The sequence below is a fragment of the Nerophis lumbriciformis genome, linkage group LG17 (assembly GCF_033978685.3).
Source record: "Nerophis lumbriciformis linkage group LG17, RoL_Nlum_v2.1, whole genome shotgun sequence".
Lineage (NCBI taxonomy): Eukaryota > Metazoa > Chordata > Actinopteri > Syngnathiformes > Syngnathidae > Nerophis > Nerophis lumbriciformis.
In genome coordinates, this window is record NC_084564.2 from 24,789,667 (window position 1) to 24,817,500 (window position 27,834).

Below are 27,834 nucleotides of genomic sequence, written 5' to 3' on the forward strand. Positions count from 1 at the left end.
TCTTCTTCTGTACATGTAATTATTGGACTCCAATATCACCTTTTTCAGGGCCAACAAGCTACTTAATAAACCCGGAAAGGATTAGGGCTGCAACTAAAGATTATACTCGAATATCAGTTATTATTTTATTGATTACTCGACTAGTTAAACGATTATTATGATCTGCTCTGCACGTTTGAGTTTGATGCTAAGTTTCCGACTTGATGTTAACTCATTTTTAAAATGTATTATAGGAAATTCAATCGTAACAAAAGAACCGATTACTGAAAAACAAATTGTTGTGGATGGGCGATATGGCCTAAAATATATATTGTGATATATATGGCAGCCTGTTTCAATAACAATACTGTAACGTAACCATTTTAAAATGGTTTACAAAGGCTCCTAATTTGGCTGCTGGTGTATGCAGTAACATTGCACCATTTCCAGTTGCATTATTTCCTCAAAACTATTATTAACCTACTTAATTTACTGTTAATAGTTGGTTACTTTCTGTTGTAAACGTGGTTCTAACTACACTTCTGTTAACATGTAACAAGCACTTATTATTGTGTTTCTTTTAGATACTTAAAATTATTTTTGGGCGATACCACAAATTTGGGTATCAATCCTCACAATGAAGTACAAACCCCGTTCCCATAGGAGTTGGGAAATTGTGTTAGATGTAAATATAAATGGAATACAATGATTTGCAAATCATTTTCAACCCATATTCAGTTGAATATGCTACAAAGACAAGATATTTGATGTTCAAACTGGTAAACATTTTTTTTTTTGCAAATAATAATTAACTTAGAATTTCATGGCTGCAACACGTGCCAAAGTAGTTGGGAAAGGGCATGTTCACCACCGTGTTAAATCACCTTTTCTTTTAACAACACTCAATAAACGATTGGGAACTCAGGAAACTAATTGTTGAAGCTTTGAAAGTGGAATTCTTTCCCATTCTTGTTTTATATAGAGCTTCAGTCGTTCAGCAGTCCGGGGTCTCCGCTGTCGTATTTTACGCTTCATAAAGCGCCACACATTTTCGATGGGAGACAGGTCTGGACTGCAGGCGGGCCAGGAAAGTACCCGCACTCTTTTTTTACGAAGCCACGCTGTTGTAACACGTGCTGAATGTGGCTTGGCATTGTCTTGCTGAAATAAGCAGGGGCGTCCATAAAAATTATGGCGCTTAGATGGCAGCATAAGTTGTTCCAAAATCTGTACTAAAAATGTTCTAGATCATTAAATCTGACAAAAACACAGAATGCCGGTGTAACAATATGATTTATTAGTATTATCAAATTATTTCCTTTTTCCCTTTTATTACACACAAGATTTATAATAAAATCAATAGTGCAAAATAACTGAACAAAAGCAAAAAAACTACTATTGGCTCTTATTTCCTATATTATAACTAAAACGACAAAAAAATATTTTCCTATAAAAAAATATCAACCTAATCACTGTAGTATCAACAATATACCGATACTATATTTGGCATCATTACTGACCGATACCCCACCCCTGGTTATATTCAAGAGCTCGAGCTTAGTGCTTAGCTATGCATTTTTGTATCCTCCTATGGCGTGTAGTATTGCATGTTTTTGCTATTCCCTGTCCTCTAGTCCTACAGTAATACTTGTAAGAAACCCAGTTTATTTGCCGCCATTGAGGTGAGGACTAGGGATTTAGGAGCTGCACTGTGGAGGGACATTAGCAGCTACTTTGTGTCATTATCGCTGTCAAATTTGCGCGACACAGCTAGAATGTGTCATTAACATGCATCTACAGTCGGCTAAATTTATATTATTTACAGGGCACCCGGAAAGTATTTACAGCGCTTCACTTTTTCCACATTTTGTTATGTTACAACCTTATTCCAAATAAAAATGCATTCATTTGTGTCCTGTAAATTCTACAGACAATAATTTTGCAAATTTATTACAAAAATAAAACACATAAAATCACATGTGCATAAGTATTCACAGGCTTTGCTCAATACTTTGTTGATGCAACTTTGGCAGCAATTACAGCCTTAAGTCTTTTTGAATATGATGCTACAAGCTTGGCACACCTATCTTAGGGCAGTTTTGCCCATTCCTCTTTGCAGCACCTCTCAAGCTCCATCAGATTGGATGCGAAGCGTCAGTTTTCATCCAGGATGTCTCTGTACATTGCTGCATTCATCTTAGTCTAGTCAGGGAGATGACCAAGAACCTGATGGTCACTCTATCAACGCTACAGCATTCCTCTGTGGAAAGAGGAGAAAACTTCAAGAAGGACAAACAACTCTGCAGCAATCCACCAATCAGGCCTGTGTGGTATAGTGGCCAGACGGAAGCCAGTTAAAATACACCTGAAAGACTCTCAGATCATGGGAAACAAGAGTCTTTGGTGGAATGAGACAAAGATTGAACTCTTTGTCGTGAATGCCAGGCATGATGTTTGGAGGAAACCAGGCACGGCTCATACCAGGCCAGTACCATCCCTACAGTGAAGCATGGTGGTGGAAGCATCATCAAGCTTTTTTTCAGAGGCAGGAACTGGGAGACTCGTCAGGATCGAGGGAAAGATGAATGCAGCCAAGTACAGAGACATTCTGGATGAAAATTAATGCTTCCCATTCAACCTGATGGAGCTTAAGAGGTGCTGCAAAAGGGATAGGCGAAACTGCCCAAAGATGGGTGGCATCGTATTCAAAAAGACTTGAGGCTGTAATTGCTGCCAAATGTGCACCAACAAAGTATTGAGCAAAAGCTGGGAATACTTATGCGCATGTCTTTTTTTTCTTGTTTTTATTGTTAATAAATTTGAATCACATTGTCTTAATTGGATATTGTCTGTAGAATTTTTGAGGACAAAAATGACTGTATTCCATTTTGGAATAAGGCTGTAACATAACAAAATGTGAAAAAAGTAAAGCGCTGTGAATACTTCCAGATGCTGTGTACATTGTCTACATCACACAACCCTATCACACAACTTATATAACCACAGTGAAAAAATCCAAATCAACAGACCTAAAGTGCGAGCTTTACTGTAAACATAACATTCAGTGCAAAAAATTATAATAAAAATTAATTTAAAAAAAATGTTTTACCTAAAATAATAAAAGTGTAAACATGAACATTCCTGGCGGTCTAATAATTAAAATTTTATGAATCGACAATAACAAATCTTTGTCGATTAATTGTTTATTAATTGTAATAGACGTTGTCGAGTATGTCGAGTAATCGTTGCAACCCCATTAAGAATGCACATGAGCACCACCTCAATACAACAAGGTAGCCGCTACTATTCAAAATAAGCCTGTTCTAGAACTCTGCTCCCTTATTGAAGCTCATCCCAGATCTAATATACAGTTTAATCAAAAAGGACATTTTGCTATATGGTTCATCGAGGAGGCGCACAAGCTGAAAAGAACAAAAAGCTTATCTGGGAGGGTGACCTCTACCTCTACTTAGTTGCGCTTGCAGCTCATTGAAGATGAACTGGATAGTGATAAAAAAAAAAAAGAATCATACAACACCTGGTTAAAAAAAATTAAATACAATTTGGAATCACCAGTCTTGGTGGATGTTCATTCAGGTGTTTAATTATGTTTAAAAAATAAATGCAGTTAACAGACGTTATACAAAACTATAGTCAAGTCAAATGGCAACATTCTGGCTTTAAGAAACACTACAAGAACTCAAGAAAATGAACTATGGGAATCAGTAACAGTTTAATTTCATCATCAAGCAGGGTGCGAAAAATATGAAATCACTCAAATGTGAGGACCACATTATGGAATCATCAAATTATCAAGACAAACTAAGAAACACACCACTAGTACTTTGTTGCACCACCTCTGACTTTTCTAACAGCTTGCAGTCTCTGAGGCAAACAGTACAAACATTACTCTTCGTCAAGCTTTGTCCAAGTTTCTGTGATTGTCAGATCAGCTTTGCAGGTTGGAGTCTTGTCATGCATGGACCAATATAATTAATATCAGAACTATTTGCAGGCCATGACATTGATAAATAAATAATAAATGGGTTATACTTGTATAGCGCTTTTCTACCTTCAAGGTACTCAAAGCGCTTTGACAGTATTTCCACATTCACCCATTCACACACACATTCACACACTGATGGCGGGAGCTGCCATGCAAGGCGCTAACCAGCAGCCATCAGGAGCAAGGGTGAAGTGTCTTGCCCAAGGACACAACGGACATGACTAGGATGGTAGAAGGTGGGGATTGAACCCCAGTAACCAGCAACCCTCCCATTGCTGGCCCGGCCACTCTACCAACTTCGCCACGCCGTCCCTTGACCTTATATATATTTCTAACTATACAACATAAGTCCCAAAAATTTGAAATAAAACCATGGAGGCCTGTCGGAGATATTTATAAATTCAATAATTATACCCACTTGACATCAATTGCAGACGATCACCCTAGAAGAGGTGTCCCTCCATCTGCGGTCCCTTCTCTAGAATTATTTTTCACCCAAACTGGTATCTTTTGAGTTTTTCCTTGGCCGGATGTATGTTTAGATCGAAGGATATATTTGGGAGTTTGTAAAGCCCGTTGAGACACTTGTGGTTAAGGGCTGCACAAATAAACTTTGATTGACTGAGCAATCTTCAAGGAAAGTTTTTACAGTATTTGCTCTTTGGCAAGAAAAATATTAATGGAATAAGAAAAGTATCCAAAATGTCAAAGTAAACTTGGTATTTATTGAATATGTAATGAAAGCCATATCCTCAGTGCCATTACCTGACATGCAGCTTCATATCATCAATGACTGTGAACATGTGCATGTTTTCTTCAGGCAGTCGTCTTCATAAATCTAATTTGAACGGCACCAAACGAAAGCACCAGCATCATCACCTTGCCCAATGCAGACTGGTGATCCATGACTGAATATGGCTTTCATCCAGTCATCCATAATCCATGATTGCTTTTCCTTAGCCCATTGAAACCTTGTTTTATTCTGGTTAGATGTTAATGGCGGCTTTTGTTTAGCTTTACTGTATTCAAATCCCATTTCCTTCAAGCAGTTTCTTACAGTTCAGTCACAGACGATGACTCCAGTTTCCGCCCATTTGTTCTCCATTTGTTTTGCTGTGCATTTTCTGTTTTTAAGACGTATTGCTTTAGGTTTTCTGTCTTGACACTTTGAGGTTTTACTTGGTCTACCAGTATGTTTGCCTTTTACAGTACAACCTTCCTATGTTGTTTGTATTTAGTCCAGATTTTAGACACAGTTGACAGGGAACAATCAACATCTTTTGCAACATTGCGTGATGATTTACCTTCTGGAAGAAGTTTGATAATCCTCTCCTTTGTTTCAATTGACATCTCTCGTGTTGGAGCCATGATTCATGTAAATCCACATGGTGCAATAGCTCTTCAAGGTGTGAACACTCTTTTTAAACTGCAGACTAATGAACACATTTAATCTGATGCAGATGTTAGCATTGGAAATGAAAATTTACATGCTGAGCCCATAATTTTATTCTCAGAATTGAGTGAGTCCGCAACTTTATCACTCTGCTTGATCTAAAAATTTAACTACTACAATTGATTTTCTTGATTTATTTTGTGTCTTAAAACCAAAGAGTTGCCATTGGAAATGACTATAGTTTTGAGTCATGACTGTTATATACTTTTTTCCACAAAACTGAAGGAACATCCTCCAAGTCTGGTGATTCCATCATTTTTCTTATCAAAAACTACATATTGTAATGTTTTAGTGTGTGAATGTCAAAATATGACACACAAGATACTCAACTGTTTTGTTTTATTGTGATCTTATTCTGGTAAAAAATCCAGACATTTTCTACCGCTTGTCCCATTTCGGGTCGCGGGGGGTGCTGAAGCCTATCTCAGCTGCATTCAGGCGGTAGGTGGGGTACACCCTGGACAAGTCACCAGCTCATCTCAGGGTCAACACAGATAAACTGACAAATGTTCAACATAAAATTATGACTGACAGCCTTGTTGTTTTTTTGTTTTGTTTTGTTTTGTTTTGTTTGTTTGTTTTCCTTACAATATCCAGACTTCTGCGTTTGGTAAAAATATTATTTTTGTCAAGCTATAAGATTTGTTTCTCTAAAATTAGAATGGCAAATAAAAATGTTGTCACATACAATTTTTATTTTATTTTATTTTATGTATTTGTCACAACTACGGCTGTTGTCAGGGTATATGACATTGTTTATATTAGTCATGGTGCAATGACAAGACGACCACATGAAATGAAAACAAACGATTGAAGTAGAGCTGTTGAATCATGGCTGGCTTAAGTTTCTATAAAGGGCTGACTTCCCTGTACTGTCGTACCTGAACATAAAAAAGACAAATTCTTCACTTGCCACCCGGACCTCAAGTAGCCTTTAGGCCAGTGGTTCCTAACCTGGGTTCGATCGAACCCTAGGGGTTCGGTGAGTCGGGCTCAGGGGTTCGGTGGAGGTCGAAAACACACCCGACTCATTGTGTAAATAAAAACTTCTCCCTATCGGCGTATTACGGATACGACAACAGCAGAAGTCACACTGATTTGCAGGTGTGTAATTTGTTGTGAGTTTATGCACTGTGTTGGTTTTGTTCTTTGCACAAGGTGATGTTCATGCACGGTTCATTTTGTGCACCAGTAAAAAAAACATGGTAACACTTTAGTATGGGGAACATATTCACCATTAATTACTTGCTTATTAACATGCAAATTAGTAACATATCGGCTCTTAACTAGTCATTATTAAGTACTTATTAATGCCTTATTTGGCATGGCCTTATTATAACCCTAACCATCTAACCCTGGCCCTAACCCTCTAACCCAACCATAACCAAATAACTCTAAATTAAGTCTTTGTTACTTAGAATATGTTCCCCATACTAAAGTGTTACCAAAAACATATAACTTGGCCTTGAATCTGAAAAAAAAAAACATTTTATTTTTCACTAAAGAAGGGTTCGGTGAATGCGCATATGAAACTGGTGGGGTTCGGTACCTCCAACAAGGTTAAGAACCACTGCTTTAGGCATTAGAGATTAAACGGGTGCAACTACTTCTTCTTAAAAAAATTGTTATTTTTCTACTATGTTCCATTTATTTCTCACTTCTCAACATCTTATGTTAATATTCGCTAAATTTGACATTACAATGATATTCATCACACGGGGCTTGCTCTCCATAAGCTTTCATACAAAAAGGAAGGTTGCACAGGCATCACTAAGGCAGTAGAACCATGTGATTTCTCTCAGTCAAGTGAAAAAAAGTATTACAGATACTAATGAAAATGTTCTTAATAAACATAACGAAAGAAAATCAGTACCTCCAAAATCAGTTGTTATTTTAACCACTGTTCCAAAATGTTAGTTTCTTAGTTATTTTGCAGAACGATGCGAAAACTACACCATGAAACTCGGCAGGTTGGTGATACATACCTTTGGTAATAAAACAGATATTTAAAAAAAGTAAAACATAAGTTTAAACTGTGCACTATTACTTTGGTACACCGCTAAAAGTGTAATCCAAACGGAAGTAAAAATACATATTTTTTCTTATTAGCCACGTTCTATGTTAGACCACTGCATTTATATTAAGTAAAATTTATCAACATTTGGGCTAAAATAATGTGTCAGGAGAACAAGCAAATATGACACAATTCTACATGTTTTGACAAGTCATATTTGCTTGTCCTGTTGACTGATTATGTTTGCATATTTTAAGTAATCCTTTATAACTTGGATATTACTTAAGATAAACGAACTGGTCAAACACAGTAAGAAATATTTATAAAATTCACCCAAAAGAAAAACACTATGGAAATTGTTTAATAATGAAAGCCATCAATAAACATTGCCATCTTACCGGTTTAACCCTTCATGCAATCAATACCAACTGATTCGGAACAATTAGTCAACTAAATGCGATATGTTGCCCGAGGGTGATATATGTTCCGTGTCTGTGAAAAGAGGCTTTACCGGCTTCTTGATGACGCGTCTACTACACGACTCTACACCATTTTGTACAGTACCGCAAATTTAACACACAGGCATGGAACATACTGTACTGTATTACAATAATGGCCTGAAGTCATCAGAGTGACTGCCACAACGTGACAGCGTATGCAGAATTTACGAGTCCTTTGTGTCCACTCTCACTCAGGGCGTGTAAAGCACCTATTTGTAAATATAATGGGACACCTGGCCATTACTGTAAATCTGAAATATTATACAGAGTTCTTTCCCACACTTTGTACTCCCAATTGCCTCTACTGTTTGAAGAAGGCGTTCTCCAAACTGGTACCAGAAGTGTGGGAACAGTTAGAATTGTTAGAATATATATATATATATATATATATATATATATATATATATATATATATATATATATATATATATATATATATATATATGGGTTCAGTTACTGCATTTTTATTTTTTCGTTTCTGCTCAGTGGTGATTTTCAGTTTTGTTCTAAGAAATATACAATAAAAATCTTAACTGTTTTTTTAGATCAAACTATTGCTTTCGACACAAAGAAAGAACACCACTTTGGGCTTGATCAACTAAACGTTTGCGTGTATTAAAATGTGCAAATGTTATATTGCACACAAAGCGTATCTCCTCATCTCTTGCTCAGAGCCAAATAAAGAGCATGATCCATTTAACGTGTCTGTCTTCGTGTAGAAAATGGATGGATGGATACTGACTACCAGAATGTACTGGGAGAAGAAGATGGAAATATAATCATTTGGCACTTACAGTGTGATTAATCAAGACTGAAACTGTTCTGCGGCCGCTGTTTAGGCGATTACGCTGCAAAGACAAACAATGAACAGAGAATTCTCTGTCTTACGTGTGTGTGTCAATGTCAACATATTTGGACTGTAATAAATACAAATTGTCTATTTAGCAATGCCATTTTATCATATAAAGGCTGCTGGATGACTTAGGGGCTGATTAAAAAAAAAAAAGATTTTGTTTTGGGGACTGCTGGTTTTGTTTTTTTAATGGTGTTAATTTTTAATGTAAGAGATATTATATTTTATTTCCTATACTAAAAAGGATTTTTGCAACTTGCATTTTTTGCCGCTAGATCATTCCAGACATATCCACAGAACACTGAAGCGCCTCCCAGAGTGCACCATCAGCATGCTAAAAATAGGTTCTGTTATCTAAATCACACGTCTTGATCACCTAGAAAAGGTGGTACATATCCATCCATCCATCTTCTTCCGCTTATCCGAGGTCGGGTCGCGGGGGTAGCAGCCTAAGCAGGGAAGCCCAGACTTCCCTCTCCCCAGCCACTTTGTCCAGTTCTTCCTGTGGGACCCCGAGGCGTTCCCAGGCCAGCCGGGAGACATAGTCTTCCCAACGTGTCCTGGGTCTTCCCCGCGGCCTCCTACCGGTCGGACGTGCCCTAAACACCTCCCTTGGGAGGCGTTCGGGTGGCATCCTGACCAGATGCCCGAACCACCTCATCTGGCTCCTCTCGATGTGGAGGAGCAGCGGCTTTACTTTGAGCTCCCCCCGGATGACAGAGCTTCTCACCCTATCTCTAAGGGAGAGCCCCGCCACCCGGCGGAGGAAACTCATTTCGGCCGCTTGTACCCGTGATCTTGTCCTTTCGGTCATAACCCAAAGCTCATGACCATAGGTGAGGATAGGAACGTAGATCGACCGGTAAATTGAGAGCTTTGCCTTCCGGCTCAGCTCCTTCTTCACCACAACGGATCGATACAGCGTCCGCATTACTGAAGACGCCGCACCGATCCGCCTGTTGATCTCACGATCCACTCTTCCCTCACTCAGGTGGTACATATTTATATTTATATTTATATTTCTTCAATATATTTGGACGCCTTTTTGAGGCCCTTAACACGCACAAAAAGCCCCCATATTACAAACATTTTCTTAATTTTGGAGGTACCAAAAATTGTATTTCTAAATTGGCTCTTTAACGCCACCTTTAAAATCTGAAAAAAAAATCAGCCTCTCCTATCTGTTTCACGTATCCACACGAAAATCGCAGGAAACGTCTATCATGACGGGACGCGCATAAAAGTCTCAAGAACCCATATCTGAAAACGAACAGGAAGTCGGCCATCTTGGTTTTTGTCTGCCATATAGAGGTCATACTTTAACAAACTTCTCCAAGGGACTTTGGCCAAATGGGTCACAGTTCAAATTACAGATACTACGCATATAGGCGATGATAAATTGCAGACAAATTATGCCTATGTCATAAGATGTGGGCGTGGCATGGCGCCAAACATTGCTTCGGTGGTTCGCCACAACTCATGAAACGTTAACAACTCGGCTCCACAAATTCTGATCTTGATCTTATGTGGTACTAATGATAATGATGACACACTGAAGTGCCCGATGGGTCAGTACCTGTTTCAAACCACTTGTAGTGGGCGAAACCTAGCGGCAAAAACTGTCCAAAGCAATCGGCAATCTGTCATTTCTGCACTTTAGGTGATCAAAGACGGATACTTAACTCATGCACATTCTCCGAACTTCCTGAAATTTTTGGTGGTGGGTCGGGACATCGGAAGAACGAACGTGACCGCAAGCGTCATTTGTGCTAGTCGACCTGTATAAACACTGCGGTGCAACAGGGGCGAGACCTCGTTCAATGCTGCTCGCAGCTTTAATTATCAATTGTACATGCAGTCATAGTAGATTACCCGCAACACACCCACTAATAGCACACACAATTTTATAATTTGCACACGCTATTGAGCACGTTATTTGGAATGGAATTGAAATTTCAATGACCAAAAGATACACTGGCCTTAATGTTATGCCTTCTCTTTGTCTTAACTATTACTGATAGTTTGTTCACTACCTACCGTATGTTTAAGTATTACCATATTGTCTGTTCCAAAAGGTTATGGCAGCAAATGGCAATTACAAAGAAATTGTTTTTGTGTGCTCACCCCTTGTCGTTATTCTGCCCATAGACTGGTCAGCAGGCTGAAGAAAGCACACGTCCGTTGAACCCGACACACACAGGTAAACAACTCATTGGCTGTACTCTGTTGGAATTTGAGTAGAATGCTGCATTAAAAAAAACTGCAGTACTGCATATTCAATTTGGCACATTTTTACTCAACCTGCAGGGGTTCCACGGCCAGGCCGCCACAGAAAGCCCATGACGGCCCCAAAGTCTCAGAAAGAGAAGGCATCTAAGAGGAAGAAGGTGTTGTTAACTGTGGCGGCAGTTGTGGTGCTGCTGGGAATACTGGCCACTGCTGCTTACTTTAGTGAGTGAAAAGATAAAACATTCTATCTTCAGCAAAATTTCCACAAAGTGGTACAGCTCATACTTGGATGGCCTTTTCACCATGGGGTGTGTACGACAGATGGCGACAGTTATATAAATATTGTGACATCCGGCTAGTGCAACACGCCAATAAGAGGAAGATGGCGCAGTAAACACAGGGCAACAATGGAGAACATCCAGCATGTTATGTTCTTGCTTCTTCCCTTTCCATCGTTTGTGCCACAGAGAAGTGATGATTCTGTCAACAAAGACCAGATTTAAGCATGAATGCAACAATATCACCACTCTTTAGAGGCCCCACATTGTAGTATTTTTTTTCATATTTTTTGTCCCAGATGTCACATAATACTGTAGCCTTGATGTTTGTCCATCCATCCATTTACTAGCGCTTATCCCTTTCGGGGTCGCAGGAGGTGCTGCAGCCTATCCCAGTTACAATCGGGCGGAAGGCGGGGTACACCCTGGACAAGTCGCCACCTCATCACAGGGCCAACACAGATAGACAGACAACATTCACACTCACATTCACACACTAGGGTCCATTTAGTGTTGCCAATCAACCTATGCCCAGGTGCATGCCTTTGGTGGTTAGTTTAGCACCAAAAAAAAACATCAGGGGATTTCACAAACACCTTTTTTTATGTGTGTCTAAGAGGAACATCAACATTTGCAATTCAAAATATGTCCTCGCCAGGAAAAATTGGTAAAAAATATGAAATTTCCCTACATCACAATAACTCGCTATCTACTCAATTGTATAGCAGTTGATAGATTGAATACATTGTCAAGTTTCCTCATGAGCAGGGGTGCCCAAACTTTTTGACCCGGGGGCCGTATTGGGTTAAAAAAATTTGACCAGGGGCCGCGCTATATATATATATATATATATATATATATATATATATATATATATACACATTTATTACAATGGAGCGTATGGGAGCTGCTCTATTCTGTCGATAAAGCCCTTAAAAAAACCACCTCCATTAAGGTTTTTCATACAAACCCCGTTTCCATATGAGTTGGGACATTGTGTTAGATGTAAATATAAACGGAATACAATGATTTGCAAATCATTTTCAACCCATATTCAGTTGAATATGCTACAAAGACAACATATTTGATGTTCAAACTGATAAACGTTTTTTTTTTTTGCAAATAATCATTAACTTTAGAATTTGATGCCAGCAACACGTGACAAAGAAGTTGGGAAAGGTGGCAATAAATACTGATAAAGTCAAGGAATGCTCATCAAACACTTATTTGGAACATCCCACAGGTGAACAGGCAAATTGGGAACAGGTGGGTGCCATGATTGGGTATAAAAAATAGATTCCATGAAATGCTAAGTCATTCACAAACAAGGATGGGGCGAGGGTCACCACTTTGTCAACAAATGCGTGAGCAAATTGTTGAACAGTTTAAGAAAAACCTTTCTCAACCAGCTATTGAAAGGAATTTAGGGATTTCACCATCTACGGTCCGTAATATCATCAAAGGGTTCAGAGAATCTGGAGAAATCACTGCACGTAAGCAGCTAAGCCCGTGACCTTCGATCTCTCAGGCTGTACTGCATCAACAAGCGATATCAGTGTGTAAAGGATATCACCACATGGGCTCAGGAACACTTCAGAAACCCACTGTCAGTAACTACAGTTGGTCGCTACATCTGTAAGTGCAAGTTAAAACTTTCCTTTGCAAGGCGAAAACCGTTTATCAACAACACCCAGAAACGCCGTCAGTAAATACTGGTTTATTATTGTATCTGCTGATGTTGTGATGCAAATTTCCGCGCCCATAATCGATCCATCTCTAGTAATTCGTTTTACAAGTGCTTTTAGTGAGCCATTAAGATGCACTGTGTTTTGCATTTGTTAATGCAGTGTTTTTCAACCACTGTGCCGTGAGATTCAGTCTGGTGTGCCGTGGGAGATAATGTCATTTCACCTAATTGGGTTCAAAATATTTTTTTACAAACCAGTAATTATAATCCGCAAATGTGCCGCTGTTGAGTGTCGGTGCTGTCTAGAGCTGGGCAGAGTAACCGAGTACCGTATTTTTCGGAGTATAAGTCGCGCCAGAGTATAAGTCGCACCGGCCAAAAATGCATAATAAAGAAGGAAAAAAACATATATAAGTCGCACTGGAGTATAAGTCGCATTTTTTGGGGAAATTTATTTGATAAAACCCAACACCAAGAATAGACATTTGAAAGGCAATTTAAAATAAATAAAGAATAGTGAACAACAGGCTGAATAAGTGTACGTTATATGAGGCATAAATAACCAACTGAGAACGTGCCTGGTATGTTAACGTAACATATTATGTAAGAGTCATTCAAATAACTATAACATATAGAAAATGTTATACGTTTAACAAACAATCTGTCACTCCTAATCGCTAAATCCCATGAAATCTTATACGTCTAGTCTCTTACGTGAATGAGCTAAATAATATTATTTGATATTTTACGGTAATGTGTTAATAACTTCACACATAAGTCGCTCCTGAGTATAAGTCGCACCCCCGGCCAAACTATGAAAAAAACTGCGACTTACAGTCCGAAAAATACGGTAATACTCTTCCATATCAGTAGGTGGCAGCAGGTAGCTAATTACTTTGTAGATGTCGGGAACGACGACGATGGTTTGCAGGTAAAAAGGTATCTAATGCTTAAACCGAAAATAAACCAAAGGCGAGTGCCGGTAAGAAAAGGCATTGAAGCAAAACGAAGCTAAAACTGAACTGGCTGCAAAGTAAACAAAAACAGAATGCTGGACGACAGCAAAGACTTACAGTGTGTGGAGCAGACGGCGTCCACAAAGTACATCCGAACATGCCATGACAATCAACACCAAAATAGGAGCGCAAGACAAGAACTAAAACACTACACACAGGAAAACACCCCAAAAAAATCCAAATAAGTCACGGCGTGATGTGACAGGTGGTGACAGTACACCTACTTTGAGACAAGAGCAATAGTGATGCATGGTTGGTTATGGTTTGAATTCATATCCAACAATTGCGAGAACGACCTTTTACTGTCAATATCTGCTGCTTAGTTTCATTTTTTTATGTTTTCTGCTGGTGGTGTGCCTTGGGATTTTTTTCAATGAAAAAAATGTGCCTTGGCTCAGAAAAGGTTGAAAAACACTGTGTTAATGTGAATGAACTGTGTTTGTCCACACCTGTGTGTCTTCAAGAAGCACTTTTGTGCACATTATCCTTTGTTGACATTCACATTGTAACATTGCACTTGTCCAACATAATAGAAGGAAGTGGGACAGGAAGACACAAGCGGTAGCTATGTGAGCTACAGCGCTAAAAATTCCAGTCATCTTTAAACAGCAACATCATGGTTAGCCTACACGCTGAAGAAAAACAGAATAATAAAAATGACATCCCCCACGTCTCTAGCGGACTGACGAATAGTTGGCAGAACTCCGGGCCTTATTTTAAGATGTGTAGCGAAGCCTCAGGGAATAGATGGGCGAGTTCATCGAGCTGCGCATGATTGTATCCTCCTAATGTATCTCTCCTTCTTCTTGCAGTTAAGCAGCTGATAGACAGCAAGTACTTCTTCTGCACCAGGTCGTTTAAGTTCATCTCGTTAGATAAAGCCTGTGACGGAACGGATGATTGCACAGGGGGAGAAGATGAAAAAACCTGTTTATCGAGCATCAAAATCAACACTACATTTCCAGGTAAATTTGAGCTGGGCTTCGGGGTGTCGGAGTGGGGTTGTAAGTGAGGATGTTGTACTGGGACCCCAAGCACAGGGTGGGCTTTTGTAAAGTTTGAAGATGTTTTTTTCTTTCGTTTAACTATATATAAAAAAAAAAACATCATAAGTGTAAATATAAAATCAGTACAGCTGTGAAAGTCCAATAATAAGGTTGCTTGAATCATATTAAGAATGTATCAGACAGAATACAGAAATTGTATATTGTATTATCACAGCATATTTTTAGGCATATTTTAGTGTATAGGAATGGACTTGTTTTTATTTTTTAGTGGTTGTTGGTTTTTATGTGCGCATTTTGTCTGGGTTTCACTTTGTGCTTTAAGCTGAATTTTGTTGTATATTATTTAGAATATACTACCTACAACCACTATCAAAAATGCAAAAAATGGTTCGTTCCACCTGGTTTCACTTTCGCATCTCATTGGCTTATAACTGTGGTGAGTTCACAGACCCTTGATTATATTTTAAAGACGGGGGGACACTTTTACCCCCGGGTCATTCACTAATAATAATCTAATTGTAATTAAAAAAAATATTATTGTACTTTTTAAATATTAATACATATTAAATTATTTAGGGGTGTCTACTGATACCCCTAACACAAATACAAAATGGTCCGTTCCTCCTGGAGAGCAGCAAACCTAGATTTGAACATTTCACGTCATCAAAGCTCACCTTTAAACATTCACACACATCATCAGCGTTTTGGAACCAGGATGAGTTGACTTGAAGAAAGGTGAAAATATAATAAATATGTTTCACTTTCTTTCTTTCTTTCTTTCTTTCTTTGGTTTATTTCAAACATGAACACACTTACAGCATAATACATCACGCAATTTCATATCATTCACTTTACATCATGTCCGAAAAGGAGTAGGAAGAAGCAAAGCTTATTTAATCCTACCCCTTTCCCACTTCAGAGCGTTTACAAATATATAGAATCATTTACTGACCTTTTTATATAATAAAATAACATCTATGAATTAGTATACACAACAGTTTTGTAATATTTAATTAATTAATTCAGTCATTATTAACATACTGAGATGAAGAATATCTTATTTCCAATAAGGTTGGAAATATTTCTCATAATTCTTCTTCTTTGTACTTTGTAAGCACTATTCATTTGAACAACCTCTTAAACTGGATCATATCAGCACAATGTTTAACTTCTTTACTTAATCCATTCCATAATTTAATTTCACATACTGATATGCGAAGGGTTCTAAGTGTTGTACGTGCATACAAATGTTTTGAATTACATTTTCCTCTAAGGTTATATTTCTCCTCTTTAGTTGACTCAATAAATAAAGGGTTTGTATGTTCTCTATATCCAACATTATCTATCTAATTGATCTTTTTTGTAACACGGTTAACGAATGTAGCGCACATTTGTAGTTATTTCCCCATATTTCTGCACAATAACTCAGATATGGTAACACTAGCGAGCAGTAGAGAATATGAAGTGATTTTTGGCCCAGGACGTATTTTGCTTTATTCATTATTGAAATGTTTTTTACCACCTTATGTTGTATATTTTGTGTATGAGATTTCCAGTTCATTTTATCATCTATTAATACTCCCAAAAATCTGGTTTCTTTTACCATTTATCTGTCTACTCCGTCTATTTGTATTCATGTACAAACCCCGTTTCCATATGAGTTGGGAAATTGTGTTAGATGTAAATATAAACGGAATACAATGATTTGCAAATCATTTTCAACCCATATTCAGTTGAATGCACTACAAAGACAAGATATTTGATGTTCAAACTGATAAACTTTTTTTTTTTTTGCAAATAATAATTAACTTAGAATTTCATGGCTGCAACACGTGACAAAGAAGTTGGGAAAGGTGGCAATAAATACTGATAAAGTTGAGGAATGCTCATCAAACACTTATTTGGAACATCCCACAGGTGAACAGGCAAATTGGGAACAAGTGGGTGCCATGATTGGGTATAAAAGTAGATTCCATGAAATGCTCAGTCATTCCCAAACAAGGATGGGGCGAGGGTCACCACTTTGTCAACAAATGTGTGAGCAAGTTGTTGAACAGTTTAAGAAAAACCTTTCTCAACCAGCTATTGCAAGGAATTTAGGGATTTCACCATCTACGGTCCGTAATATCATCAAAGGGTTCAGAGAATCTGGAGAAATCACTGCACGTAAGCAGCTAAGCCCGTGACCTTCGATCCCTCAGGCTGTACTGCATCAACAAGCGACATCAGTGTGTAAAGGATATCACCACATGGGCTCAGGAACACTTCAGAAACCCACTGTCAGTAACTACAGTTGGTCGCTACATCAGTAAGTGCAAGTTAAAACTCTCCTACGCAAGGCGAAAACCGTTTATCAACAACACCCAGAAATGCCGTCGGCTTCGCTGGGCCTGAGCTCATCTAAGATGGACTGATACAAAGTGGAAAAGTGTTCTGTGGTCTGACGAGTCCACATTTCAAATTGTTTTTGGAAACTGTGGATGTCGTGTCCTCCTGACCAAAGAGGAAAAGAACCAACCGGATTGTTATAGGCGCAAAGTTGAAAAGCCAGCATCTGTGATGGTATGGGGGTGTATTAGTGCCCAAGACATGGGTAACTTACACATCTGTGAAGGCGCCATTAATGCTTAAAGGTACATACAGGTTTTGGAGCAACATATGTTGCCATCCAAGCAACGTTACCATGGACGCCCCTGCTTATTTCAGCAAGATAATGCCAAGCCACGTGTTACATCAACGTGGCTTCATAGTAAAAGAGTGCGGGTACTAGACTGGCCTGCCTGTAGTCCAGACCTGTCTCCCATTGAAAATGTGTGGCGCATTATGAAGCCTAAAATACCACAACGGAGACCCCGGACTGTTGAACAACTTAAGATGTACATCAAGCAAGAATGGGAAAGAATTCCACCTGAGAAGCTTCAAAAATGTGTCTCCTCAGTTCCCAAACGTTTACTGAGTGTTGTTAAAAGGAAAGGCCATGTAACACAGTGGTGAACATGCCCTTTCCCAACTACTTTGGCACGTGTTGCAGCCATGAAATTCTAAGTTAATTATTATTTGCAAAAAAAAAATAAAGTTTAAGAGTTTGAACATCAAACATGTTGTCTTTGTAGTGCATTCAACTGAATATGGGTTGAAAAGGATTTGCAAATCATTGTATTCCGTTTATATTTACATCTAACACAATTTCCCAACTCATATGGAAACAAGGTTTGTAATTAGGGTAGAATGGAGGCCCAGAATTCGGTGCAACACACCTGGTTAGGTCCTCACAACTTTGAAATGACTTTTTTTTTTTTTCAATCGTTCACTCTCGTCAGTAATTCTCATTTCAGTGCGCCTCATGACCCGCCAGAGTGTCCTGCAAGTGTACAATCCCAGCTCAGGGTGGAGGAGCTTGTGCAGCGAAGGCTGGACTCAGCAGCACACACAAACGGCGTGCAAACAGCTGGGTTACACAGAGTGAGTTATTCGGGACAGAATACTGAACCGTAACCTCACATAACATCTTTAAGACCGTGTCCTTTCTTCGTTGGCAGTGACCCTGGTAGCACTGCTGTTCCTGTGAACACGTTATTAGCTAACCTGAGATCTGGACCGTTCACTGCACTCAGGTCGGCGGCGGCTAGCACTCCTGTTCATCAGGCTACAGTCGACCGGTGAGTGACACGTGTGTCCTAAAATTGAAAGGGACAAAAGCCTTGGTGAACAAACAGGAATTGATAGTAGAAGACATTGTAAAGGAGTTATACGGTAGGGAAGAGATTCATATGGCCCCGTTCCTGGGTGGATCTACAGCAGGCTTGGGCAATTATTTTGACTCGGGGGCCACATTTAGAGACAAAAATGTGTCTGGGGGCCGGTATATCTATTTTTAGGAACACTAATACAAAACCTCACAATAATGTCTGATTGAATGCTGAAAACGTAATGACAGACTGCCTTAAAAAACGTAATGGAATTTTAAATGTTTCTATGAACGATAAAACACTGAATATTGACAAAATAGGAACGTCACACCCCCTTTCGATCGACATATTTTACAATCAAGTGAAACGCAACACAAATGCAACAAACAGTGAAATATGAACGCGAAGGATACAAAATAAACCCACCTATAATCTGATATACCTGATATAGTAAAGAAAAGAAGTGGAATAAAACACGTCCTAGAAAGTCGGAGAAAGTTATACATGTAAACAAACTAAGGTGAGTTCAAGAACCGCCAAAATTAGTAGGACAAAACGGCGCTCGCCAAATACTCGAATCAGTGAAGCATGTTTAATATAAACAGTGTGCTTTGTAACTATTAGGGAGGCTTGTGTCATATTTGTCCTCCTACATAAACCATATTAAAACAAAAAATAAATGTTTTTCCCCTCCTCTTTTTCCATTGTTCATACATTTTTTTAAAAGCTCCAGAGAGCCACGAGGGTGGCGCTAAAGAGCCGCGGGTTGCTGACCCCTGGTATAGTTGAAGACTTACGGTCATTGGAAAACATCACTGCACATCATAATGGCAACTACAGTTTCCATCTTAAAGATCTAAAAAAAATATTTGGGAATGTTCGGCGGGCCAGATTGAAAAACTCAACGGGCCGCTTGTGGCCCCCGGGCCTTAATTTGCCCAGGTCTGATCTGCAGTGACAGGAAGAGGGGGGGTTAGTCGTTTTGCAATGCAGTCGGCTGTACATGATGGAAAGTGGCACTTTTTTATAGCAACTGGTCAAAGTTGGAAATTCCACAAACCACATTTTAAGTTATTCCACACTCTACTGCCATCTGGCGGCTACAGTGGGTAGTGCAACCTGCCAATGCATCACGTTTCATGTGTCAGGTAAACCGAGACGAATGGGACCATATGAATTCCCGTCCTACTCTAGACATTCCTCTAGAGCAGTGTTATTCAACCTTTTTTGAGGCAAGGCACATTTTTTTTATTTAAAAATCCGAAGGCACACCACCAGCAGTAAACGTTAAAAAATGAAACTCCACCAGGTCCTCCTCGTGCCTTATTTTGAGTTTGTTGGTGTTTTCTTGTGTGTAGTGCTTTAGTTCTTGTCTTGTGCTGTTATTTTGGTGTTTTCTTGTAGCAGTTTCATGTCTTCCTTTGAGCGCTATTCCCCGCACCTGCTTTATGTTAGCAAGCCAGGCTATTGAAGTTGTTGCTATTCTTCATTGTGGGGACATTGTTGATTGTCATGTCATGTACGGATGTACTTTGTGTACGCCGTCTCTGCTCCACACGCTGCAAGTTTTTGCTGTCGTCCAGCATTCTGTTTCTGTTTACTTTGTAGCCAGTTCAGTGTTACTGTCGTTTTACATAGCCATCCCTATGCTTCATTGCCTTTTCCTTTCCCTTTTGTTCATTTTTGGCTGAAGCGTTACATACCTTTTTACCTGCAACCAAACGTAACCCCACCCCCTCCATATCCCACACCCCGGATTGTAAATAATGTAAATAATTCAATTTATATACTGTGATGATTATCTTGTGTGATGACTATATTATGAAAATAGTATATATCTGTATCATGAATCAATTTAAGTGGACCCCGACTTAAACAAGTTGAAAAACGTATTCGGGTGTTACCATTTAGTGGTCAATTGTACGGAATTTGTACTTCACTGTGCAACGTACTAATAAAAGTTTCAAACAATCAATCAATCAATCCACGCTGTGGTCTGCATATTGGGATCACAGTTCTACAGCCGAGTTCTACACAGCACCGACACTAAGGAACGGCACAGTATTTGCAGATTATAATTATTGATTTGCAAAAAAATATTTTTTGGACCAATTAGGTGAAGTTGCGTAATTTCCCACGACACACCAGACAATATCTGGTGTCCCGTGGTTGAAAATCACTGCTCTAGAGAAGTATCAAAATGACAGAGACATCTTCGTTCCTGATCAACTTAAAAAGTGATTGATGGGCATCCTATGTACCTTTGTGCTTTGGACATTGGCAGTGTAGTGGTTCACATAGCTGTGTTTAGGGCTATGTCTAAACCACAGGTGACAGACTCTCGACCCGCACACTAGCCAGCCCAGGTAGGATCCAACCTAGAGAAGTGTGTCTTCCAAGGTGCAAAAACGCATTATTTCTTGGCATTACTACCCTTTTTGTCTCCCGAGGAGGCCACAGTGGTATCTATAGGATGCATTGGGCTAACCATGTTTTACTAAGAGTGTCAAGACTTGGACTATGGCGTGGTTTGTTCTCCAGTGGTGCAAATGAACATTTGGACCAGGCATGGCGTGAAGGTGAAGACATATTTAATTTTACTATGACAAAAAGAACAAACTAAAGGTGCGCACAAGGCGGAAGTACAAACTTGACAAATGAAACCAATACTTGCACGTGGGCAAAAAACTAAGGACATGAACAAAAGTCGCTAACTGTGACATGAATCAAAAAAACTTACTTGGACAGGGCATGAAGTACGCAGAGGTAAACAGAGTGTGACAGGGGTATGATTTCGCCAGACAGACAGCCTGGCAACTGGAAGCTTAAATAATAGTGACATGATTAAAGACAGGTGCGTGAGTCGTGAGGGCAGGTGAAAACTAATGGGTTGCTATGGTGACAAACAAGAGTGCACAATGAGTCCAAACGTGGAACAGGTGAAACTAATGGGTAACTATGTAAACAAGACAAGGGAGTGAAAAGCCAGAAACTAAAGAGTCCAATAACTAAACAAAACAAAACATGACATGACTAAAACAAAACATGATTACAAAGACATGACAAAGAGTGCCAGAATACCACCAAAAGTAGCAATAATTTAACTGTACACAACTGAAAAATTACACTTTTTTAAATATTAAACCATGTCAGTACCAAATAACACATTAAAGATACATGATAACACAGTCCGACTCCGAACTGACAATTGTTAGAAAAACAAGGCATGCTCCTCAGTGGCATTTCTCAGACTTACGAACTCTCTCGGAGTCTGTGGAAGACTCCCCACAAATTGTCCTTGTCTACCGGCATCCCGACTGAGGTTACAAAATAATATAAAATACTGTAGCTTTCTCACAAGGTGTTAAAAAGATGACGAGGAGATGATTGATCAACAATCGCAACAACCATCTCAGCGTGCGCATAAAGTGGCTCTTTCCCATAGCATCTCCCCTTAGTTTCTCTACTCTCATTTAGGGACTCTCAGGCTGTCGAAAAATAGAACTCTTCAAGCAGGAAACGAACAAAAACAAAACCAGATGTTTTCAAAAATGCTCTTTTCCTCCACACCAGTGGGTTTTTTGTTTGTTTGTTTGTTTTTAAAGTAAATCAACACACTTGGATATGAAAAAAATATCACACATTCACTTTCTGCAACCCACATTTTGTCCATGCAAGAAAAAACTATTGCATGATGACTGGCACATAACACATGGGTAGCTTTCAAATCTGCCCACCGAGGAAACAACATGAATGTTTTTTGCAACTGAAACTCGCGGTCTAAACTGTCCCCAAAAATCACCTGTTTAGTTGATTAATATTATTTACGAACACCTAAGGTGTGCAGCCCAACCCCTGACTAATGCATTTGGAGTATAGGGATTTAGGCTACTCTTGTCATTATATTGTAGTGGTTTATCCTTTTTACCTCTTTCAATGGTTTAACATTGTTTTCGCTTGCAGTTTTTAGACTCCTTATGTAATTCCCCCTTTAGTTTCTATTTTCTATTCCTAAAGTATGAAAAGTCTCACAGTTTTAAGTAATATTTAATAATTTAGGGGTGAAGTGAGGTCAACATCAGCATTTTACCCACTCTGACGTTGATGATTTATCGCTCTAAAACAGTGTTCTTCCATCCTGCAGGGCTAGATGCACATCCGGAGCTGTGGTTTCTTTGTCCTGTTCAGGTAGGTTCTATTTATAGAGAAGCAATCGCTGGAGCTTGTGGTGTTTACGGCTTTTTTGCAAGATTGACTAGATAACGTGTAGTTGTGCGACCGGTTTGACGCAGACAAGCCCGCACATGCTGTTGGCTGCGAAGCCGTAAGCATACACAGGAAAAAGAAACATGTTAATGGATTAAAATAAACCAGGTAAACTTGCTCTGCTTTGTCGGATTGAACAATTAACAATGAGGCGTAATTTGGTTGGGTCTTCATAATGAACATTGCTTTGAGCCAGCTAAAAAAATAGCATTTATTCTAGAATATATATATATAATGCAACGCAAAGCTTGTTTATTGACCTAAAACACAAAGAAGACTGGGCAAAATTGAGAAGCAGGCGATGAAAGCTCATTATTTCTAAAAAATTATTTATTTATGTTTTGCTTAAAGGGGAACATTATCACAATTTCAGAATTGTTAAAACCATTAAAAATCAGTTTCCAGTGGCTTATTATATTTTTCGAAGTTTTTTTCAAAATTTTACCCATCACGCAATATCCCTAAAAAAAGCTTCAAAGTGCCTGATTTTAACCACCCGTCCATTTTCCTGTGACGTCACATAGTGAAGCCAACACAAACAAACATGGCGGAAAGAACAGCAAGCTATAGCGACATTAGCTCGGATTCAGACTCGGATTTCAGCGGCTTAAGCGATTCAACAGATTACGAATGTATTGAAACGGATGGTTGTAGTGTGGAGGCAGGTAGCGAAAACGAAATTGAAGAAGAAACTGAAGCTATTGAGGCATAGCGGTTTGAACCGTATGCAAGCGAAACCGACGAAAACGACACGACAGCCAGCGACACGGGAGAAAGCGAGGACGAATTCGGCGATCGCCTTCTAACCAACGATTGGTATGTGTTTGTTTGGCATTAAAGGAAACTAGCAACTATGAACTAGGTTTACAGCATATGAAATACATTTGGCAACACCATGCTCTTTGAGAGTGCAGACAGCCCAATTTTCATCAATTAATATATTCTGTAGACATACCCTCATGTCAGCAGGCCAGGGAAGCTAGGTTCGATATTCTTCTCTTGATAATCTTCGGGACGGTGTGAGCCAAGACATCCAGGGGGTTTAGCTCGCTCGTCTGCGGGAACAAACTGCCGCCATTGCTTGCCGTGCTACCGAGGACCTTTGTCCCTGAATTGCTCACACACTCCGGCAGATTCAATGGGGGTCTGGCGGAAGATTTCTTTGACTTTATCGTTGGAAATGCATCTGCTTTGAGTGTCGCAGGATATCCACACATTCTTGCCATCTCTGTCGTAGCATAGCTTTCGTCGGTAAAGTGTGCGGAACAAACGTCCAATTTCTTGCCACTTTCGCATCTTTGGGCCACTGGTGCAACTTGAATCCGTCCCTGTTCGTGTTGTTACACCCTTCGACAACACACCGACGAAAGTGAGAAAATGGCGGATTGCTTCCCGATGTGATGTCACGTTGTGACGTCATCGCTCCAAGAGCGAATAATAGAAATGCGTTTAATTCGCCAAAATTCACCCATTTAGAGTTCGGAAATCGGTTAAAAAAATATATGGTCTTTTTTCTGCAACATCAAGGTATATATTGACGCTTACATAGGTCTGGTGATAATGTTCCCCTTTAAATGATGATTTGGAATACATGAGGAGGTGGAAAGAAAAATGTAGCTCGTTTTGAACACATGATCAAGCATTGTGTTTTGTACAACTGGGATAGGTACTGATTGGGGTACTTTTATAAGTGCCGACCAAAGTCTGTCAATCCTACCGGGTATTGATTCACGTACAATCAAATGGTGCCCTATTCCGATACCTTTGTTGCATGTGACCTCACATCCGGTTGCAGATTCAGCACCGACTTAAGCCCTTGGCCAGGAAACAAGCACTCAGAGAAGACTCAGTCAGTACGTGTCCATGCACTAATTTAGTCTGATTTCCCAAACAGTTCGGCTCTAAATAAGCCTCCTACAGCCCATGGAAACACCTTAATCCGATTGTATTTAGTTTTTGAAAAGTCAGACAAACACACCTGGATTATACGATTGGAAACCAGATCTCGAGAGGGGGTGTGTGCGGCCGGAGAGAACCCTTCGTGTCGCGCATGCGCCAGTTTCAACACGCAGGATACGATCCGGAAGCAAATACCATTCAATAGAAATGTAGCAACAGTTGTAATGAGGCGGATACTTTTTATTTGCTTCTCAAATTAAAAGAACAGAACATTTTGAAGTGCATTGATGGAAGGAAAAACAAACAGATTTATTTAAGAAGGTAGCTAAGGAAATGTAAAATAATTAATTTAATTCAGACTTCCGAACAAAATACGAATGAGATGAAAGACAATGAAGCAGGTATATCAAAGGCGAATAGTAAAGTGTACGCAAACCTCTTCACGCTGCATTTGTGCACTCCAAACTGATTAGCAATAGCTCTGTATTCCACACAACTGGCAAGATAGTTCAGAACCTTGCAAACTTCATCTGGAACAGTTTCAGTCGGAGCACGAACAGTCTTTTCCTTCGGATTTAAAAACTCCTTCCATCAATCGGCAGAGCCTTATGAATGAATTTCGAGACACTCAAAATTTTTGGTTTCATGATTCTTCATCCGAAAATTCCTTCGAAAAAACTCTTCTGTCGGTCCATCTCTGCTTTGAAACTGCATCTACCCCGATACATTCTTGGTAGTAGTGTCATCTTCGTAGCGCAATCCAAGATCATTTTTTGATGCTGTCTGCTATTCAACATCAGCATAGTCATTAGAGACGTAATATTTGTCATCTGTGCCAATATTACAGAGGATTACTTAAAACAAGTTGTAAGGATTCGCAGATGCCTAGTATGATGTCATAGGTCAACCAGAAAAGGAATTAATTTAACTGCGCTAAAATGAAATAAGCGGCCTCCAGTGTACGGGAGGCACCTGATATATGACTAATAATTGCATTAGAGAAAGTGCATGGACACTTGGACGTCAAACGCAGGAGTGAAAATACAAAAAAAAACGAACTATTTGAGAAATCAGACTAATTTAGTGCATGGAAACGTAGTGAGTCAGACTGCCTCTATGTAATGTCGCAATTTCCATGCAAACGTTGCAAGAAAAAGGTCTTCAAAAATGCAGTAAGGCTCCGCTTTTCAAAATGCGCCAGCTCGATGCTAATTTCCATTGAATTTGCCATATACATGCTACATTGATTAGCATGATCAATTTTACATGTGGATTTCAACACCTTCAAATTTGGTCATCGAAACTACAACTAAGGTGCTTGTTACAATCAAACATCTGGTGTGTAATAAGTACAATACTTACAGTTTAAACACTTTGTAGTGATCAATGAAAAGACTGGCACATTCAACTTAATGACAAAGACTACTTACTGGCTAAGGTAACACACCAATGTCTATACACTACTGCCCTCTAAGGTCTTGGAATTGCAACTGCATGCAAAGGCTACTTTTTAATACTTGCAAAAGAGACTTAACAAGATATAACCACTGGACAGCTTAGCACAGTGCTAAATATTTAACTTTGAAAAACTAGTTTTTTTTAAACAATTAACATTTAGTAACACACTTGAACACATTCAAATGTACCAAAAATCCGTAGTGTTTAGTACCAGTATTGCTGGGAATTTGTTCTGTCTTGATTCAAATGTGAAAATTACCCATCCCTAAGGACAACACGGCAGCAAAGCAACCAATATTGTAATAGTAGTAAGGAACAAACTGCCCAGTCAGCATTAATACAGCTGTTGAATGTGTTGTAAACAACAGTACAGCAAGTGTAACACGCATGAGTTTTGCGCAACAACTGAGCTAGTCGGACAACTTCGAGAAAATCTGAGCAGTCCAGTCGCGATCGACTCAATGCCATGAGAATTCAGCTAAAGTGGTACTCAGTTTACGTTTGCCCCTGTTTTTCATAGGATTCAGGTGTTGTGGAGGTACATTTCCATCATACATTTCCCCACGTTTTCGTATACCTTGGTTATCCTATGGGCAAATATTGCAGTTAACAAACTACAAACCCCGTTTCCATATGAGTTGGGAAATTGTGTTAGATGTAAATATAAACGGAATACAATGATTTGCAAATCCTTGCATGCAATTGAGTGCCCAAACTAAGAATCCCACGCATTGGTAAGTTAAGTACTGACTTGAAACTTCAAAATAAGAAACCATGAGGCCAAAGAAAGCTGTGTTTCAGCGCTTTGAGAAAGAACGGGAGACAAACTATTGAATTAAAAAAAGAACTTGGAGCAAAGTACGGAGGTGGCTGCCACGTGGTTCAACTCAATCCTTACCAACAAGAGTCTACGGTAAAGATAAAAGTAATGTTAATGTAATCCATTCTCATTCACTTGTATTTCATTGTTTTCTGCATGTAAAATTATAATTATCTATATGAAATGTATTTTCTGTTATTATTTGTGGGTCTCTGGAACATATTTATTGGATTTACATGATTTCCAAAGAGAAAAATGGCTCATCATTTGATTTGATTATTGTCTGAGTTTTTGGCAGAGATTAGTGAAAACCGAGGAACCACTGTAATGTCATTTTAAGGAAATAATTAAACTTACACCAGGAAGTTGTCTACAACCACAGCTGTTAATGACATTGTTTTTTTTTACCTTTAATAAGACTTAGTTATTTGCTTTTATATCATAGGATAATAATACGTATAATTCTTATCATTATTGATTTCATTATTTTATTTTATTATTATCATGCTATATACAAAATAAAATAAATAATTGCTATGGGGGGATAATTATTATTATTTTTATTATTATTATTAGTAGTAGTAGTAGTAGTAGTAGTATTAATACTGATTAATTAAAGTATATATATTTATTATACAGGTTTGGGGAGTATGTCCTCATGTTTTACAAAATGTACTATA

At 38.9% G+C, this 27,834-nt stretch overlaps 1 protein-coding gene across 2 annotated transcripts in view; it reads left to right on the plus strand.

Annotated features, from left to right (window-relative positions):
* Positions 1–27,834, plus strand: part of tmprss4a (transmembrane serine protease 4a) — a 60,821-nt gene that overhangs the window by 15,256 nt on the left and 17,731 nt on the right. For both annotated transcript variants that reach the window (XM_061972940.2, XM_061972939.2), the window contains exons 2-7: positions 10,954–11,005; positions 11,113–11,256; positions 14,828–14,980; positions 18,358–18,484; positions 18,562–18,681; positions 22,856–22,899. In XM_061972940.2, coding sequence (XP_061828924.1) covers positions 11,145–11,256; positions 14,828–14,980; positions 18,358–18,484; positions 18,562–18,681; positions 22,856–22,899 — 556 coding nt within the window. In that variant the 5' untranslated portion in view covers positions 10,954–11,005; positions 11,113–11,144. The remainder of the gene's footprint in view (positions 1–10,953; positions 11,006–11,112; positions 11,257–14,827; positions 14,981–18,357; positions 18,485–18,561; positions 18,682–22,855; positions 22,900–27,834) is intronic.